This window comes from Amborella trichopoda, chromosome 6 (assembly GCF_054954075.1).
Source record: "Amborella trichopoda isolate Santa Cruz 75 chromosome 6, AtrichopodaSantaCruz75HAP2 v2.0, whole genome shotgun sequence".
NCBI lineage: Eukaryota > Viridiplantae > Streptophyta > Magnoliopsida > Amborellales > Amborellaceae > Amborella > Amborella trichopoda.
Genome location: NC_142341.1, coordinates 50,412,451 through 50,430,638, shown reverse-complemented (window position 1 = coordinate 50,430,638; position 18,188 = coordinate 50,412,451). Strand labels below are relative to the sequence as shown.

The 18,188-nt window shown below is 35.4% G+C and overlaps 3 protein-coding genes across 11 annotated transcripts; 1 reads left to right on the top strand and 2 right to left on the bottom strand.

The window, feature by feature from the left end:
• The first annotated feature begins 1,441 nt into the window (after window positions 1-1,441).
• On the top strand, window positions 1,442-11,067 carry LOC18448753 (Ypt/Rab-GAP domain of gyp1p superfamily protein). 9 transcript variants are annotated; one of them, XR_016057224.1, is made up of 11 exons: window positions 1,442-1,631; window positions 3,330-3,483; window positions 3,624-3,807; window positions 5,494-5,564; window positions 5,659-5,831; window positions 6,586-6,723; window positions 6,833-6,924; window positions 8,644-8,926; window positions 9,943-10,028; window positions 10,124-10,225; window positions 10,575-11,067. XR_016057224.1 is itself a non-coding variant. In XM_088869120.1 (11 exons), the coding sequence occupies exons 5-11, from the start codon at window positions 5,796-5,798 to the stop codon at window positions 10,734-10,736; spliced, it is 888 nt and encodes a 295-aa protein (XP_088725246.1). In that variant the 5' UTR covers window positions 1,442-1,631; window positions 3,330-3,483; window positions 3,624-3,807; window positions 5,494-5,564; window positions 5,659-5,795; the 3' UTR covers window positions 10,737-11,067. The 9 variants fall into 9 exon arrangements, 4 of the variants coding, with proteins under 4 accessions (XP_088725246.1, XP_006858876.1, XP_088725247.1 ...); XM_088869120.1 differs by having other exon boundaries at window positions 8,655-8,926; XR_016057222.1 differs by lacking the exon at window positions 5,659-5,831.
• A 1,743-nt stretch (window positions 11,068-12,810) lies between these two features.
• Window positions 12,811-17,536, bottom strand: LOC18448754 (uncharacterized). The gene is made up of 3 exons (XM_006858815.4): window positions 15,518-17,536; window positions 13,977-14,363; window positions 12,811-13,340 (listed from the first exon to the last, which is right to left on the bottom strand). Exons 1-3 carry the CDS (start codon window positions 15,992-15,994, stop codon window positions 13,314-13,316), a joined length of 891 nt encoding a protein of 296 aa, XP_006858877.1. The 5' UTR covers window positions 15,995-17,536; the 3' UTR covers window positions 12,811-13,313.
• Window positions 16,380-17,124, bottom strand: LOC18448755 (uncharacterized). Its single transcript, XM_011630447.3, has one exon. It carries the CDS (start codon window positions 17,122-17,124, stop codon window positions 16,618-16,620), a length of 507 nt encoding a protein of 168 aa, XP_011628749.1. The 3' UTR covers window positions 16,380-16,617.
• Window positions 17,537-18,188: the final 652 nt, after the last annotated feature.

Here is an 18,188-nt window from a genome sequence, read left to right as displayed (position 1 = left end):
GAAGTATAGAAACCTGTCTCTTAACTAAATAAGATAGTGGGAATGAAGGGTTTCGAGAAAGAGTTTTATTTACATCGAATTGAACAAATGCGAATTTAGGGAGAGGGAGAGTTTTTTTACATTGAATTGAACAAATGGGAAGTTAGGGAGAGATACAAGTGTATAATTTGAACATCTGAAAAATCTATTTTTATATGTAATTATAAAATTTAAAATTTTAAAATAATTAAAATCAAGTAGATCTATAAACATACGAAAGTTTTGAAAATGGACGGTGTAGATATTATGTTGTAAAATGATTTATTTTTTAGACTTAAAATATTTTTATTTTTTATAGTTAGACATCTCGATGTCAAGATGATCAATTCAATATTAAAACTTAGACATCTCGGTTTCAAGATGATCAATTCAATATTAAAACTACCTTTTCCGATGGGTTTTTGATGGACATCCGTAGTTCTACGTTATAAGGTAGCATCCTTATATAAACTTTTTCCTTCAATGTGAGAGAGATTGAGTTTTCTTTATATTGAACTGAACAAATGCGTACTTAGAGAGAGAGAGAGAGTGTTAACACTCTTTTGAGGAGAGAGGGAACTGGCTACGTGATGGTTTTTAATGTTTTAAGGGAAAAGTTTATATAGAATAGGGGCTCTAAACAATCTACCTCAATAATTTCATTAGAGGTTGCTTTAATGTTGAAATATCTTATCATCTCAACATAAAAATGCATAGACATGACAAAAAAAAAAACAAAAAAATATCTCTCTATCTATTTTTAACTTATATATCTCATGAGATTTAAGAATTAAAAATATTAGTTAGAAGCAACATGACTCAATCTTTTCTATCCTATCGCATTTGGATCCATTTGATTAGTTTTAGAGAGAGAAATATAGAGTTTGAGTTTTAAATAAAGAGAGAGTTTTGAGAGAGAGATAGACGATGATGGGAGAAAGAGATAGACAATGATGTGAGAGAAAAATGGAGTTTTGAGAGAGAGATAGACGATGATGTGAGAGAGAGATGGAGTTTTGAGAGAGAGATTGAGTTTTAAAGAGAGAGATAGAGTCATTTCATAAGTTATTGAAGTCAATAATACATGATCAAAATGGTTTAGGAGGTTGGAAGATAGAAAAGATAGAGTTATCAATTCTTATATATAATATGATATTTTTTCAAAATAAAATTTAAATTTTTTAAAATAATATATTTTGTAACATAATTTTGGATTGTCAATTTTCAAGACTTTAAAATTTTCATAGATCTATTGATCTAGATTGTTTTTTAAGCTTTAAACTTTATAAATAAAGATAAAAATGCGTTTCAAAGTGAAAGAGGTAAGCTTTAATTTGATTGTTTAGACTCTAGAGCACAGGCTCTATACAAATCGCACCCATGTTTTAGTTCTTTAATAATTACTGCAAGTGTCCCCTATGAAGAGAGAGAGAGAGACAGGGCCTTGTAGCAAGAAGTCAGTAGAGAGAGAATGAGAAGGGCGGGGGCAGGCAGAGGCAAACAATGAAGGGCAACAGTGGAGAAGAAGTAAGCAAGAGAGAGAGCAGCGGCGGCAGCAGCAGTAGCCTCAATCTTGACTGGCGTTTCAACCAGACCCTCAGAAATGTCCAGGGGTATGCCCCCTTCTCTCTCTATAAACCCTTCACCCCCCTCTGTCTTATTTCTCTCCAAACCTCTGTCTCTGTCTCTGTCTCTCTCTCTCTCTAAAGTCTAAACATTCGAACCCACATTTCTCTTTTCCTCTTAAGTGCTAGGAATGATTGTTTTTTTTCTGTTGATTATTTTTTAATTCATTGCCTTGTTTTGTTAAATCAGCAGAAAGGGGTAACCCATGTTATGATTATGCATTTGATCTGGTTCTGGTTGCCCATGTTCAGAGAGTTTTCATTATTGTTTTATTTGCACTGTTAAAGGACCAAACACACACTCTCTCTCTACATCTTGCTGGGTTTCCTAATTCAATTGATCTCATTGATCCAAATGAATTGGATTTGGTTCCTCATTAATTGTTGCAAATTTTCTCAGCACCCAATTGTTTGCATTTTATCTCTCTCTCATAGTTCCTGGTCACCTTCATGTGGACCGGTAGTGATTTTGATCTGATTTCAAATTATCGTTTCCCATGGGCCTTAGATTTGGTTTTCATTGGATTCCCTTGTTGAATTGAATCAGAAAATGAAAAGAAGGAAAGAAAATTTCTGATCATTAGTTGTTTTACTTTTGATTGGGATCACTATTATTTGTTCAGCGATCTGTGCACACAATTTAGTCGTATATCCTTTATCTGAGAAACAAAATTCAGTTGTATATCAAGTTATCAGCTGCTAATCCATATTAATTTTATCTATTCTAGATTATCTTAGGTTGTTAGAGATATTTTCTACAGTACTGGTCATTGAGATTGAGATCATGATACAATTGTAGAAAAAAGAGCAGTCTCTTTTCCTATACAGTTATTATGATTGATATTAAACTTAAACTAAATCTTGGTGATGACCAAGATACTGTCGTGTTCAGTGGGTTTCATCCACTCTGCCAATTATTTATGTTTCTTTATTTTTGCATGTTTTTCAGGATATATAGGTGGTTACATACTTATATTTGTGGGGGGTTTGAAATTAATTGGTCAACCTATAATTGATCCATGAGATTTCTTCATAGTTCGAGTTTGGGCATTTTGTCTCTCGTTTCTTCTATAAAAACTTGTCTCGAGGTAGATTAGAAAATCTCCCCTGAGTCAAATCGACTGGTCAAGTCTGTGAGTTTTACAAATGACTACCTCTTCTATAATTCTCTATTTTAATTTCGCTAACAAAGTGGTTTCTTCTTACTTGTTTGCATTTTGGTATGACTTTTGGATGAGTTGGGCTTGATTGCATTTAATATTGTGGTCAATTTTTTTTTTTGAATTATCTTCACAAAAACAATTATGACCTCGTAGTGATTTTCGGATTTAACCATTTGGCTAGCAAGTCAACTTGGTTTTGGCAGTGTCCGAGGTGTGCACCAAAATGGATTTTTTGAGTCACTACTGTCATATATATTATTAGTTTTTCAAAAGAGATTGCTTGATACATGGATGTGTCTTCTAATGAGTCCTAATAGTTTATTTAGTCTGTTCCGCTTGAATTTCTTATCTGATCGAATTTTTGGCATCTTATGTACTTTCATTTTTCATTGTATCTTTTATTTTTCTTGAGAAATTAATAATAGAAAGGATAAAAATTATTCTCTTTGTAGTCTTGATTGTCCTGCATGGATTGAGCTATATTGGGCATTCATGAAGACTTTTTTGCTATATTTTTATGCAGATTGCTTAAAGGTCGTAGTTTTCCTGGTAAAGTTTTATTGACAAGGAAATCAGAGCCCGCAATTGAATCTAGTGTTGCTGAACGATCCCCAGATATTGAAAGGAGTCACTCAGAAACTGACATTGGTCCTAATGAAAGCATAGATGTCCATGAGGTGGTTTCTATATGGCATTTGCCATTTTGATACCTTTATCCCTTCATAGAGAGAGCTTGCAGTAGTTGCATTTCTTTCCTAATACCTTTCAGGAACTACACCGAGGTTTTCACGTTAAAACTATAGTTCTATTTGTTTAGGGAAAAGTACAAAGTTCTGGAAATGTTGCGAGCGATGCGAAAGTTAAAAAAGCAAACCCCTCGTCTGCAAAGAGTGATAATGCAGATGCAGAGCCCCAGAAGTCTGTTTCTGGGGCAAGAGCTACAGATTCTGCAAGAATTGCGAAGTTTAAGAAAGAGCTATCCGCACAGACTGTAGTATTGGGTATGTCTATTTCGGTTTCTCTATTTTGGGAATGTGAGATATAATCTGATCGACAGTAGAAACCCATAGTTCATTGAGGGTATCACCATTTAGTGAAATGATTGATGTTGATGGATTTGTATAATACCAATTGAGGGTCTCCACTATCTCTCCATCACCTCCAATTGCCCACCAAATGGTGACGATCACTATGAATCATGGATTTTTTGAAAGTCCAATGGTTTATAGGATTCTCACTTTAAAAAAAAATAGATTGTGCTGTTTTGATCTTATTGTTATGTAACGTTATTCTGATAATGTCTTAGTTAGTTCCCCATGCATAGAGGGCCATACTTTGCTGTAGTTTATTATCTATTAAACCTTGGTTGCTGATTTGCTTTTTGTGTTCAGAAAACTCGATTCCCGTTTTTTCTATTCTCGAGGGTTACTATTCTTTACAGGGTGTGGTTTCTATAAGGTTGCAACCTTAAACAATCCAAATAAGGTGCACCTCCAAATTTTATCATAACATGTAATTTTGGTTTAATTTTTTTTTAGGATTATCTGAAAATCTATTTTCATATCTAATTATAAAATTTTAAAACCCTTTACTATTCTTTAAAGGGTGTAGTTTCTATAAGGTTGCAACCTTAAACAATCCAAATAAGGTTCACCTCCAAATTTTATCATAACATATAATTTTGGTTTAAATAATTCTTAGGATTATCTGAAAATCTATTTTCATATCTAATTATAAAATTTTAAAAATCCAAAATTGGTTAAAATCAAGTAGATCTATAAACATATGAAAATTTTGAAAATGGACGGTCTACATAATATGTTGAAAGATGCATTATTTTGGGACTCAACATCATTTCTTTTTCATATTCATATATCTCAATGTCGAGATGATCAATTAGAGGGTTCTTCAACAATAAAACCACCTTTTCCGATGGGTTTTTGAGGTGCATCTTTAATTCTACATTTTAAAGTTGCAACTTTATATAACCTTTTTACTTCTTTAAAACCAAACATTAACAGCCATTGAGAAAAAAAATTGTGGTAGATGGTTAGTGTACTTGTATGTTTATAGTCTTTTTCTACTATCGATAAAAGGTTTGTGAGTTTTATTGAAGATTGTCTGCAGAACTTATACAAGCTGAGTTCGGTAAATGGAATGCATTTGGTTTTGTTGAGTTTGACAATTTTCTTTCTGCTCTGTGATATTAGGAGACTGCACTGCAGGACATTTTGGCATACTTGGTATGCTTGAAAGAAGCACCAAGCTTGATGAAACTATTATTTCTCAAAAGAAAATATTTGTCATAACACATAAGTATGCTAATGCTTTTCCCAAGCAGAACCTGTGGTTCCTCTTGGCATCCTCTTCAGGATATATTTTAGGGACTGAAAGACAATGCTCTGCTAGATCCTGATTTTATTTCCTCTTCTATTTTTGTTCCCTTTTCTAAGTTCTCACTTTAGAGCTTTTTGGGAAGCAAATAACTGATTTTCAAACTTTTCCAATCCTCTTTTTTTTTTTTAATTCCTTTCTGGCTCTTTTTCAATCCTCTGGGGCTTTGAAGTATCACAAAGAAGGTGATCCTCTTGAATTTGAATGTTGCATCTATATGAATCATGGATGTAGTTACATTTTTAATTGGAAATTTCACTTTTGAACTCGTTAGTGTTCTTTCCGGCCTTTAGATTCATTACGTCAGCTGGCTTGGAGTGGCGTACCGCCTTATATGCGTCCGACTGTTTGGAGGCTTTTACTGGTGGGTGATAATCTATATTGCTTCTCTTTCTTATATTTGGGGTACTTATGTTAGGGATTGTATGCAATGAGACCGTTACCTTCTGTTCACAAAGGTCACGAGCACCCCAGGCCATCTAATGGAGAACCACATGGCCGGAGGGTATTATTTCTTCACACAAGGTGAGGAAAATTTTCCTCGGACTTCGAGCGCGGTCAGTGGTACCCTGCTGGCTGCTCAGTTTCATATCTGATGGCTAGAGGTTTTTGTGACCTTTTTATACCAAAGGTAAATGGTCTTAATGTACTCTCCACATGTTATATATGATGCCCTGTGATTCTTTTGACCATTTTAGTTGTCAATAATTTTCAAATGCATTCAAACTAGTTACTTTAGTTACAATATCTGTTCATGTGATGGTTACTCATCATATGATGATTACTCAGATTTGCTTGTTTTGACTTGTTCTCTATGACTATGTTAAAGTATTTTGTTTCCCATTTGTGTTGATGCTTGAATTTATGTCATTTAACTTAAAATTGTGTTCTTCGTCATGCTGGAGGAACCTTTTAAGTGTTTTGGATACCTTTCTTGGTTAATTTACAAATTCAAATTTTTATCAATATCGGTGTTCATGAATATTTTTAATGATAAATAGTTGAGGTTGACCCTCTCTTTGGTTTTCTGTGAACTGTTCAGGAATCTAATTTTGTTTTGAACAGCTCAATATTTTGGGCCCTCAAATAGGAAAAAAAAGGACTCTTCTTCCCTTCCTTTGAGTTCCTTTATCTATGATTGTATTTATAGTTGTTTTTGGATGGGAAATACAAGTCAAAGGCAGTTAGTTTGGGTTTGGCATTTGAGTGTATCATCTTAGGTCCCTTTATTCGCATCTCATAGTTTTCAATATGTATTGTTGCTCAGAGATTTTCTTTGTGAAGCTTCTTCATGTGTATTAAGTTTTACTTAATCTTGATATATGTCTCAAGCAATCTGAATTTTTTTTTTAATTGCGAAATTCTAAAATATGAACTGACAACAGGGATATGCACCACCTAATTCAGATAGAAGGGATGCGGTGTTGACAAGGAAGCGCCTCGAGTATGTTGAATGTGTTGCGAGGTATTATGACATTCCTGACACTGAACGATCAGATGATGAGATCAATATGCTACGACAGGTATCCTGAAAGATTTCTATGACTTTACATTGGTTGAGCGAGTATGATTCATATTTACAGTATTCTCTCTCTCTCTCTCACACACACACACACACACACACACACACAGATTGGTGTTGACTGTCCAAGGACCGTACCAGACGTGTCATTCTTTCAGCAGCCAGAAGTTCAGAAATCCTTGGAGCGCATACTGTATACATGGTTAGATATCTCTTATAGATTTATTTGCTACTAATTTCCATATTACATAGGGAAAACTGTAGTAGTGACTCCCCCCATTTATTGTAGAAGATGGCATAGTTAGCAGGCACCTGTCCAATTGAACGTAACGTAAGATAGCCTTCGGATTTTAGAAATTTCACTCTCTTGATGACATCAGTGTTTGATTGTTTAATATGTGATAGATGGCATTAAAGAACTAAGACTAAAATGTTTGGATTCCATCATTTACTCCTAATTCTAAAGAGAAATATTGCTCTGGTATAACTGCATAGGAATTGGTGTTTACTGGCCCTATTACACATGGGGACATGCTGTCTCTAGTTGTTCAGCTGACAGTTTTCCCAGAGTATTAAAAAATTATTTGTAGTAAATTTAGATGTAGGGTGAATTGTGAATGAACTGTTTTATTTCAAGATTATACAGAATTAAAAAACAAAAGAAAAGAAAGAACTTTGAGAAAGTATCAGTTGCTAAAATTTGAGCTAAAAACCATGCCTAAAACCAATATTGTGGAGGAAATAGATGTTGGAGTAGCTATTGCTGAACTAGTTTTTTGCCATCTTTTTTCAACAAGTAAACATAGTATATTTTCCAGCTGATATTTGTTTGTCATATAGTTGGAGGTCCTTGAGGAACTGGTGCAAGAGGACTCTGAACTTCCTACAGTTATTTCCAATGATCACAACAGTAGAAGAGAGGTTGGGGAGGATTGAATGAGATTTCCTTAGTACTGTAAAAGAGTCATATGCCTTTCCACTTGGTTAGATGTCAGGAGGTGTTCGGATATCCATATAGATTTTGCCTTTCAGATACTATGACAAATTGACAATAATGGAGACGTCAATTGTGCATCATTGTGGGCTTTAGAGGTTTGAGGTCGAATTGCAGAGCATGTAGAATGCTAACCTTTGATTTATGTATGGAGTCCTGGAGGTTGGGGTGTCTTGATGACTAGAAGGTTGAGTAATTTTGTTGGGCATTTATTTGAACTTTGGAGGTTAGCCAATGGGGACTAGGCACTAAAGCTACAGAATGCATCGCCATGATATAGAACAGCCAATTATTAAAAAGATGACTTTTTACCCTTTTTCACAAAGAAAACATCTATAAAATTGAATAAGAAAAAAATCTGCCCAGTGGAGGAAGCTTCTTAGTTCAATGTTTTCAAAAGATGAAGGCTGAACTTTTTCTCCTTCGAGCCAAAAAATGACACATAAGTCCTTTGTCAGAAATAATGTTAATAGTACTATTAAATGTTGAAAATTTTCCTTAGCCAGTGCCATATTCCCAGTCAGCTTTTTGAAAACCACAAGGGTGCCTTTTTCTTTGAGGGATAAAGTAAAGGAAAATTGTTTCATGAGGGCTGGACCACATTTCTACATATGCGGTCCAGAAAGTGTAAAGCATCCATCTTAAAGATGGATGCAAGTAGATGTTCCATCTAAAAACAATTGAAACTAACGGTCCAAATGTTTTTTTACTAGAATTATTATTTCTAGTTTTTAAAATTTATTTATTTTTTCATATTCATGATCTCCATGTTAGAGATTACATGTCCTTAAAAATTAAGTCTTAAAATCCATCTAAAAAATACATTTATTAAGAGGCCCACATTTCTACATATGCGGGCTTGGCCGCATAGAAAACGGGTCCTAAAGTAAAACTATACAGTTATATACAGGTGCCTTAGTTTTGCAGTTTGTGTGCAGGGCCATTCGTCATCCTGCCAGTGGATATGTACAGGGTATAAATGACCTGGCTACTCCCTTTTTACTTGTCTTCTTATCTGAACATTTAGAAGGAAGCATGGAGAACTGGAGGCTTTCGGATCTTTTGCCCCAAAAGATTTCAGATGTGGAAGCTGATTGCTATTGGTGCTTGTCAAAGCTTCTTGATGGTATGCATGATCATTACACTTTTGCTCAACCAGGGATTCAGCGGCTTGTTTTCAAATTCAAAGAATTGGTTCGACGAATAGATGGTAATCTTGCTTTACCATATATATGTGGAATTTGTAATCGTAATTAGTTTAATGTGATGGGCAATGGTATGCCATACTTCATTGGGTCAACACCACCCAATGAAATGATGGATGATGATGGCGAGAGAGTGGACCTACCAGAATAGGAAATGTCCCAAATGGTGGGTTGCATTCTCTCCATCATCCCTCATTTCATGGCTAGTGATGCCCTTTGTTTTTCTGTTACTTATTGGAGTAAAGTATATTTTCCCAGAAGTTTTTGTTTGAGAAGTAATTCATTGCTATATTGGGTTCTTCTGTTCTTCTGTTTATTTTCGGGATATAAATGGGCTTAAGACTAGGTGGTCAGGGTAGTAGAGTGCCACTACGTGACATCTTGAGTTCTATTCCTATCACGGATTTGTATTGTGTTTGCAATCTGTTAATGGACAAAGAAAAAGAAGTTTCTTTTCAGGATTTGTATTGTGTTTGCAATCTGTTAATGCACAAAGAATATAGTAGTAGAGGCACTGATATATGATGAACTTGCCAACTTGGTACTCGGCTTGGGAAGACTAGAATTATAGTGGGCAGTGGAAGAATCACAAACACCAATATGGAAGGACTTAGTGCCAATATTCGTCTGGGCTTTCAAATGTTTTTTTGCTGCCCCTTATTGCATTATATGTAGCATAACTATTAAAAGAAATAGAGCATAAACCTCCCTGATAGCATGCATTGACAAGTTTAATTGTAAAATCATTGGGAAGCCTCAGCTACTTTTGGTTCCAAATACATTTCTTTTGAAATGTGACATTTATGAGAAGCTGGTCATTGTTCCATAGTGTCTCATGTTAAGTGTTTTTATGAAAATGACATGCAAAGTCACTGGTCTCTGTGCTGTCTGAACACTAAATTGAGAGTTTACATCTCTTTTTTGTTTCCAATTTCTTAATTTTATCTGTACATTACTTGATTTTACCCATTATTACTCTTTGTTATGCTTTGTGTTGACTTTGTTTTTTCTTGGTTTGTAGAACCTGTTTCAAGACACATAGAGGAACAAGGGCTGGAATTTCTTCAATTTGCTTTTCGCTGGTTCAATTGTCTCCTAATACGAGAGGTTCACTTTTCCTCTTTATTAACTGATTTCTGATTTGTAAAATCATTCTTTTCTTTAAAGAGCTGACCCCAATTCTTAATCTAATGCTCGGATAGGTTCCCTTCCATCTAGTTACTCGATTATGGGATACGTATATTGCTGAAGGAGATGCTTTACCAGATTTCCTTGTGTATATATGCACCAGTTTACTTTTGACGGTAAGTTTACAGTATGATATACTTCCCCACAGATTGTATGGAATCTGTGATAGAACCTTTGTCAATCTTTTCGCGTTCGAGTTGTTATTCTTATCGTTCACTTGCTGTTTTTCACCTCTTCCTTTTCTTTCACATGTCTCGTTGCGCATCTTTCCTTAGCTCTTTTCTCTTTTTAATCAAATGCAATGAATTCGACGTCTTGTTTTAAAAGTGAAAGTAAACACCATATCAGATATGATATTGCTTGCCCAGAGAAGACCCATTTGAATTGTGTTTTAACAATGCTTTAAGCTGGCAAAGGAAAAATGAGACTACTAACAAATGCTTAATTGCTGGTTACTGGATGTAGTGGTCAGAGAAGCTTCAAAAGCTTGATTTTCAGGAGATGGTTATGTTCTTGCAACGTCTTCCTACTGGCAAGTGGACCGACCAGGAGCTCGAGATGGTCCTCTCGAGGGCCTATATGTGGCATACCATGTTTGAGAGCTCCCCAAGCCACTTGGCTAGATAAATAATGCCATTTACCTTGCAAGATGGTGATCTTGCACTTTGCGGACATTGGTCTCTTTCATTCATTTCCATCTCTCTCTCTTTCTCTCTCTCTCTCTCGTGATGGTTTATATTCTTTCTATCTTGTGATGAAAAGGAAACCAATTTTTTTGTGGTTTGAAAGCTTTGTATTCATTGATGAGTTCTTTTGTGAGCCCCTAGTACTGGTTTGTTGTAATTGAGTTCAAAAGATACTGAAAAATGTATTGCCCTCAATGAGCTTTGTACCACTAATAATGATTTTTGTATCATTAAACGTATACATATGAAATTGACATCATATTGTGGCTGAAGATTTCAGATTTCTCCATGATGCTCCAGAACATGTTTAATCTCTTTGAATTTTGAAGTGTAAAAATTGAAAGAATAATAGGGGATAACTTGCTCTTATTTTGTTCCTTTCCTTAAATTGGGTGTGGTATCATTTATAGGGAATTTGGGGGATGCTTGCTATATGGAGAACCCTTGGAATGTGGGCAGCTTTTGAAGAACATGACATGGAAAAAGTCCGTATAAGATTTTGACCTCAGTTGTAGAAGTAAAGTTGCAGAAATATGCATCATCCATGATGTAAATTTGATATCATTTTAAGAGACACGTCACTTTTTGATACGGATTTTAAAAATGAGTCAAATTTTTAAAGAACTATACAATGAGACTAGTTATCTTTGAAATAAGGTGGTCACAATTGATCATAACCATTGGATGTAAAATTAAAAATATGTTAAATTTTTAGAGAAGCATACAATGAGACCATTTATCTTTAAAACAAGGTGGTCACAATTGATCATGACTATTGGATGTAAAATTAAATGACCGCATTCATTCTCTTATCAAACTTCAAAAAAATTTTTTTTGAATTTTATGACACACTCGAACAATCAAATTTTACATTGGATAGTTGTAAGTGATTATGATCTACTTGTTTCAAAGGAAAATGGCCTCATTGTATACAATCTCCAAATTTATATTATCCTATTGAAATAGATGTTGCAAAATATACCTTATTTCTTTAAGTAGAGGTTGCCACCTTATGTAAACCATTCTTTAAGTAGAGGTTGCCACCTTATGTAAACCATACCTGTAAATTTTTGCAAGGCATATACTGTAGTCCCATGAAAGGAAGCGTATTTGCTTCCATGGGAAGAATATTCACTTAGGATGATTTGTTTGGTCTGAATTTTTTGCAAGCATGATTAGATGAACGATTTTGAAAATACACAAAAATGATATTGAGTTCTTAAGACTCCGTCCATTAAAAACAAAAAAAGAAAATTCCTAAACAATGCATAGTTTGTATTTACATCTCCAAAATCTGTGGTACTCTAGGTAGGGTATTGCTCAAGGTCCATACAATCTCGTAGATTATAAGAGTACAATTTACTCTCGGGGGAACCGACTGTCTTTTTTAAACTGTTGACTCTAGCAAAAGCAGCTTTATTCTTATTTCTATTTATTTTTGTTTATTTTCAAGATTCTATCAATAGTCCACCGTAGTCCTCTATAAATGGAAGTTCACCCACATTTGGGTTAGCCTTCACAGTAATGGCATTGTAATAAAAGGAAAAAGTCTACAGGTCAACACCTTAAATTATAGAATCAAGGTGAATCTCTAAAATCCTTCAATTGTTTTGATGTTAGAAAACATATAATTTTGATCATCTCAACATCTAAATATATATATATAAAAAAAAAAAAGATTTCAAGTCTTAAAAATAATACATCTTGCAACACAATCTGGACTATCTATTTTCAAGATTTTCATTTGTTTATATAAATGTTTGATTTAAACTATTTTTTGAGTTTAAAATTTTATAATTAAAGATGAAAATATATTCTCATACCTTCCTATAAAAAATTTGACACCAAAATTATCTCACAAATCATGATAAAGTTTGCAGGTACACTTTAATTTAATTGTTTAAGGTAGCGACCTTATGCAAACTACACTCTTGTATGCTAGTCCCTTATAAGACAGCCAATTTGGGTATATAAATAGATGTTTTCATTAATAAATTGGTTTTTTCACCATGCCATTAATTCAAAACTCCAAATCGAAATTTCCATCAAACAATGAAGCCGAAGCTTCTACCAAAACAAACACGCTCCAAGTTTCCTTCTTACCAAATTTGTGTCAAATAGAACCCCACATGTTTCATGAGATTCAAAAAAAGATGCAACTATATTTGAAAGAGGCTGAGTCGTAGTAGTAGCACCGCCATACCTACTTACCACGTTGTGGTTTCCAATGCTCTTGGTACCACCCATTGACACCTTCAAAAAAAGCTAACTCCCTAATCGATAAAAAAAAAAGGGGCCTGTCTTCCTCATTGAATTACCTAAAAAACAAAAAACACAAAAACTATATTTGAAGGACATCGCAACTGATCATACATCTGTTTTTTATTTCTCTTCTCCATGTAATTTTGCAAGAACCAAGAATTTGGTTTATGACATTCAACCTCCAGGTTCCCAAATTGCCTTGAGCCAGAATATGAACACCTTTTACTGAAATAAACACAAGACCTCATTTGGCTTCTCACACCACATCCAAAGATCTCTTTGGCTGCAAAATCAAGAATAACAAGGAGTTGAAAACTCAGGAAGCTGTATGTTAAAAACAACTGAAGGATTACTCATCATTTCAATCTTCTCACACAAAAAAACTTTTCAACGTTTCCAAATTTTGTAATGCACGAGAAACAGGCAAAGAACACGAAAAATGAGAAGTCTGTAATTAGTTAGAATAACAAACAAAGTTCAACCCTGTTAGAATTGCAATCCAGAAACAGTTACATAATCCATCATCTAAAATACATAATCGGCTGTAGATTCCTATTTAAGAAAGACAACTTCACAAAGTGTGGTAACTACTTTGCTGGTAGAGTTTGTAATTCATCAGAACTCTTGAAAGCACCAATTTTTAATAAACTCGTGGTCCTTGTATTATGCAGATATCCTCAAAACACATACAAGCACAAACTTTGAAAAAGAGGCAAAGTTTATCAAAATCTGATATCCAATGTAATGATGGATGGTGAGGGAGGGATAGCAGGACCGATCGGAACACAACATGACCCCCACTCTCTCCCATCACCATCATCCTTCCATTGACAGGGTGATGACCCTAATGGCCAAAGGTTTTCCATATTCCATTAAGCTACTTTTCCAAAACCAAATTCAGAGGGCATGGAAGTCTTACATATGTTTTGTAAACTTTTTCCAGGAACTGCCTTGGAAAATCCATGTACGTTTGACACTCCCTTCTCACTGAAGATGCAAGCTCTTCCTCTCCAGCTTTCTCAAGGTTCCGAATCAAAATGGTTAGCGTTAACTCATCAGGGTCACACCCTGCATCCTTCATTGAAGCATAAGTCTCCATGGCCTTTTCCACCATACCCACTTGTAAAAAGGCCCCTATCATTTCAGTATATGCCCTCGTATCAGGTTGCAAGCCCTCACTCTTCATTTGGTAGAAAAGTTCTTCTGCAATGCCAATCATTTTATTCCGTCCAAACAAAAAAATCATATCGCGATACAATGAAAGATCTGGTTTGTACCACACCTCCTTGCGCAGGTATTCGAAAACCTAAGACCCTGATCCAATTTTAGATAAATGGATGAAGGAGAAAACCAAAACAAAGGTAATATTTAAATCATGAACAATGAACCAGATCCCAAACAGCAAGTTCCAGTTCAGGCAAGCTGACAAGAAAATAAAACTAAACAAATGAGGAGATCCCAAGTCATATTTGCATTTGAATAGAAATCCAAGCTTCTAGTTTCAGTTTCAAATGGACAACAATACAAAACTTGCTTATTCACATATACACATAGGGGATTGTATGCTATGAGACTATTTGTCTTTCATACAAGGAGGTCAAAATTAGTCGTAGCCACTAGATGTCAAATTGGATTGGGGTGGACGTGAAGTTCAAGAAATGTTTTTTGGGAACTTGGAGTCTAGTCAATATACCACCACCCGAAAATATGAAGGACAAGAATGACTTTGACCTCCTTGCGCTAAAAGTAAGTGGTCTCGTTGTAATATTTTCTTATATATGAAAAGATTAACATAATAGAGAACGTAATTGTGATCTAAATCACAGTGAAAAGTAAAAAACGACCTTAGAATCTCATGTTGAACTAATTACATGGAGAAGAAGCAGAACCCAAAACCCACTTTAAATGGAAATGTAATGAATGATCACTGAAAGCTTTATTTTTTTTTGGACTGTTAATTTTTTTTTTTTCACAGAAGTAACCTCAAAAGGTAGACCATAGGGACGCATGCTCAAAGCCAAATAATGGACCGAATCAGAAACCATATTCTAGATCGGGCAAAGAGCTAGAAGTACAAAACTCAAACACCTAATTCTGAGAAATAGATAAGAAACAAATGAAACCTGTGATTCAGTTAAGGCAGTGGACAATTAACAAAATCCACCATACCTAATAAGAGAAAGTAAATTAAAACCCTAATTGTATTTGAAAAACCAAATTACTGGGAAACATGTAGCCAAGAAAATTCTAATCATTTATTCATGAATAAGAAGTCGACGAAATCCAATCCAAATCAAATCCATAAAGAAGGAATTAGGAGTTTCTGAATCTATAAACTCCAATCCCTTTTTTGCTATCCAGAAAGTCCTAGTGTCATTTCACTTGAACTCAGCTTTAACCCAAATCCATCAAACAAATGGAACAGTGAGAATTAGAGGGACTTGGGAGTATTGCTAATACCTTTAAGGCAATTTCCCATTCATTCTGCCTTTGGAGCTCAGTCAAAGTAGCTAGCAAATCAGCCTTTATTAGCCTGCCAAGTTTAGTGGCAAAAACTGCCTCTAAATTGGAGGTAGACTTAGCCAACTTTAGAGACTGCACTGCTTGTATGGCTTCGGTGCTCATGACCTTTCCTCTCCATAACGGTTTTCTTGGTCCCCCTCGCAAACTGCAAGAAATTGTTAATTGGGTTCTGAAATAATTGGTTTCTGGTATAGGGATTCTGGGTTTTCTAGGGTTTTGGAAGCTCAAAGAGTGGTTTTTGATCACCAGGCTGGTGAAAGACTCATTTTGGAGAAGACCCATTAAGGTCAGGGTTTTCGGGGTCCTGAAATCAATGGGGTCTGGTGAATACGGCTTAGGGTTTGGGAAGCTCAAATTCAAAGAGCGGTTTTTGATTGACAGGCTTTGGAAAGAAGCATGTTGCAGAAGAGACATGGGGTTAGTTTTAGAGAAGTGGGTCAGAGACTTCAGCCCTATTTATAATTTCATATGACCATTTTGCCCCTATATGTAATGCGCTTGTTGTGTTACATTTAAGAGAGAGAGAGAGAGAGAGAGAGATAGGGTTATCACTTGTCCTGTTCCTGTCCATTTTTAGAGAGGGAGTTGCCCTGGTCATTTATCCAAGGAGAGAGAGACTGGAGAGTGAGATCCTACAAATCCTTGAGAAGAGAGATCACTGAATTGAGAGAGCCTTGAGAGGGAACAGAAAAACTTGAGAGGGAGTGGCCATTAACTTGAGAGAGAAATCAATCATTGGACTGAGAAAGCCTAGAGAGAGAGGCCATTGAATTGAGAAGGCCTAGAGAGAGAAAGCATAAACAATTAGATTCAGACCATTGCATTGAGAAAGACCAGGGAGAGAGAACGGAAGCCCTTAATTCCCTCTTACAATACGAGAAAGACCAGAGCGAGAACAGATGCCCTTTGTACCCTGTAGTTCAGAGTCCCAACCAGTTCATATACAGAAAAACCCTAAAGTCCTTGCTTACAATTCCCACAGAAACCTTACCAAACAAAAAGAAACCCCAAAATCCATCCTCACAACCCCCAAAACCCTAACCAGATAAGCTCAAATACACAGACCCTGCAACTCCTACGGAATAAACGGCCATGGCCTTCCTCATTAAACCCCCTTTCACTCCAGTCCCTATTCCCAAACCCCAAATTATCCCAATTCCAATAGGAACTCTCTGCAAAACCATTTTCCCAGCATTGAAAACCACAGCATCTCTGAAAAGCTCGACCTCCAAGGCCTTGAACTCATCTAGGGTTAGGGTCAGGGTTTCACAGCCATTTCCTTTCTCAATTTCGATTTTTTTCAGGGCCCTGTCTATTTGGACCTGAGATGGTGGCAATGGAACCCATTTTTGGATGAGAGAGAGAGAGGATTTGAGCTTCTGGTGAAGTCGGTTTGAAGCATCGGAGAGCTGGTAAGGGAGGATCCCTGGAAACAAGTGTTGACAGAGAGACACTGAGTCTTCGTAGATGGAGTTGCAGGCCATGTGGAATTCATGAGAGTGGGTTAGGGTTTCTTCCACATGTTTTGAGGCCCATATCCCCATGACTAGAGGATGAGAGAGGAGAGAGTTAAAGCCTCTCTCTCTAGAAAAACGACAGAGTTTCTCTGTTTCTCTCTCTAAAGGACGAGGATGAGATAGTAGAGAATTAGAGCTTCTCTGTCGAGGAAGATGAGATAGTAGAGAATTAAGGGTTCCTCTCTCTACAGAGCATGAAAGGGTGTGTATCTCTCTCTACAGAGAATGAAAAGTTTGGTTTCTCTCTGTGACCATTTTCTCGCTATTCCTCCCGGCATGGTTGGAACTTCGCGCGAAGGAATATCGGGTTCCAGCCGTTGAAGTTTACATCAAACGGCTCGTACCCTTTGTCACTCGCGAATGAAAATTAATGGTTTGATTGTACCAGCGACTTACACATAAATCGAAAGAGATCGGGTGATGAGTTGGAAGAGATTCCAATTAAGGTGGGCTGACGATGGGTGGGTTATATCGATTAGGAAGATATTTATTAGGAGGTGCGAGTTAATTTGAAACAAAATTTACTAAAAAATGTAAATTAATTTAAATAAAAAATTTAAAAAAAATAAAAAAATATATAATTTAAAGTAGAGAAAAAATATAAGATGATTTGTGCCCTTATTGAGAATGACTTTTAATTTAGTAAAATGACAGATGTGAATTCATGTAGTTGATCTAAATTAATTGAATTTTTTTTTTTATGATGATTTGATGTAATCAAATGAAATCATTCAATATATTGAATAAAGATATTAAATTTTTTATTTATTTAAAATAAATTCTTTTTTATATTTTTTTATAAATAGTACATGTCGAGTGAAAGTTTCGTCGAAAGCTCGGGATAGGACTAAAAACTTTGATTTATGATGCTAATATAATAGTATTTATGATGCTATTGCAATAGTATACATGTTTGTGCTCTTCCACATCTATTATTATTTGTTTACGCAACATGCAGGTGAATAGTTTTTGGGTGAGGTTTTGTATAAGGTGTCAACAATATAATTTTATACTGTTGAAGTAAGGTGCCTCAAAATTATGCTGAAAATGCAGTTTCGATGCTGTAAAGCCTAGAGATGATATTAAAATTT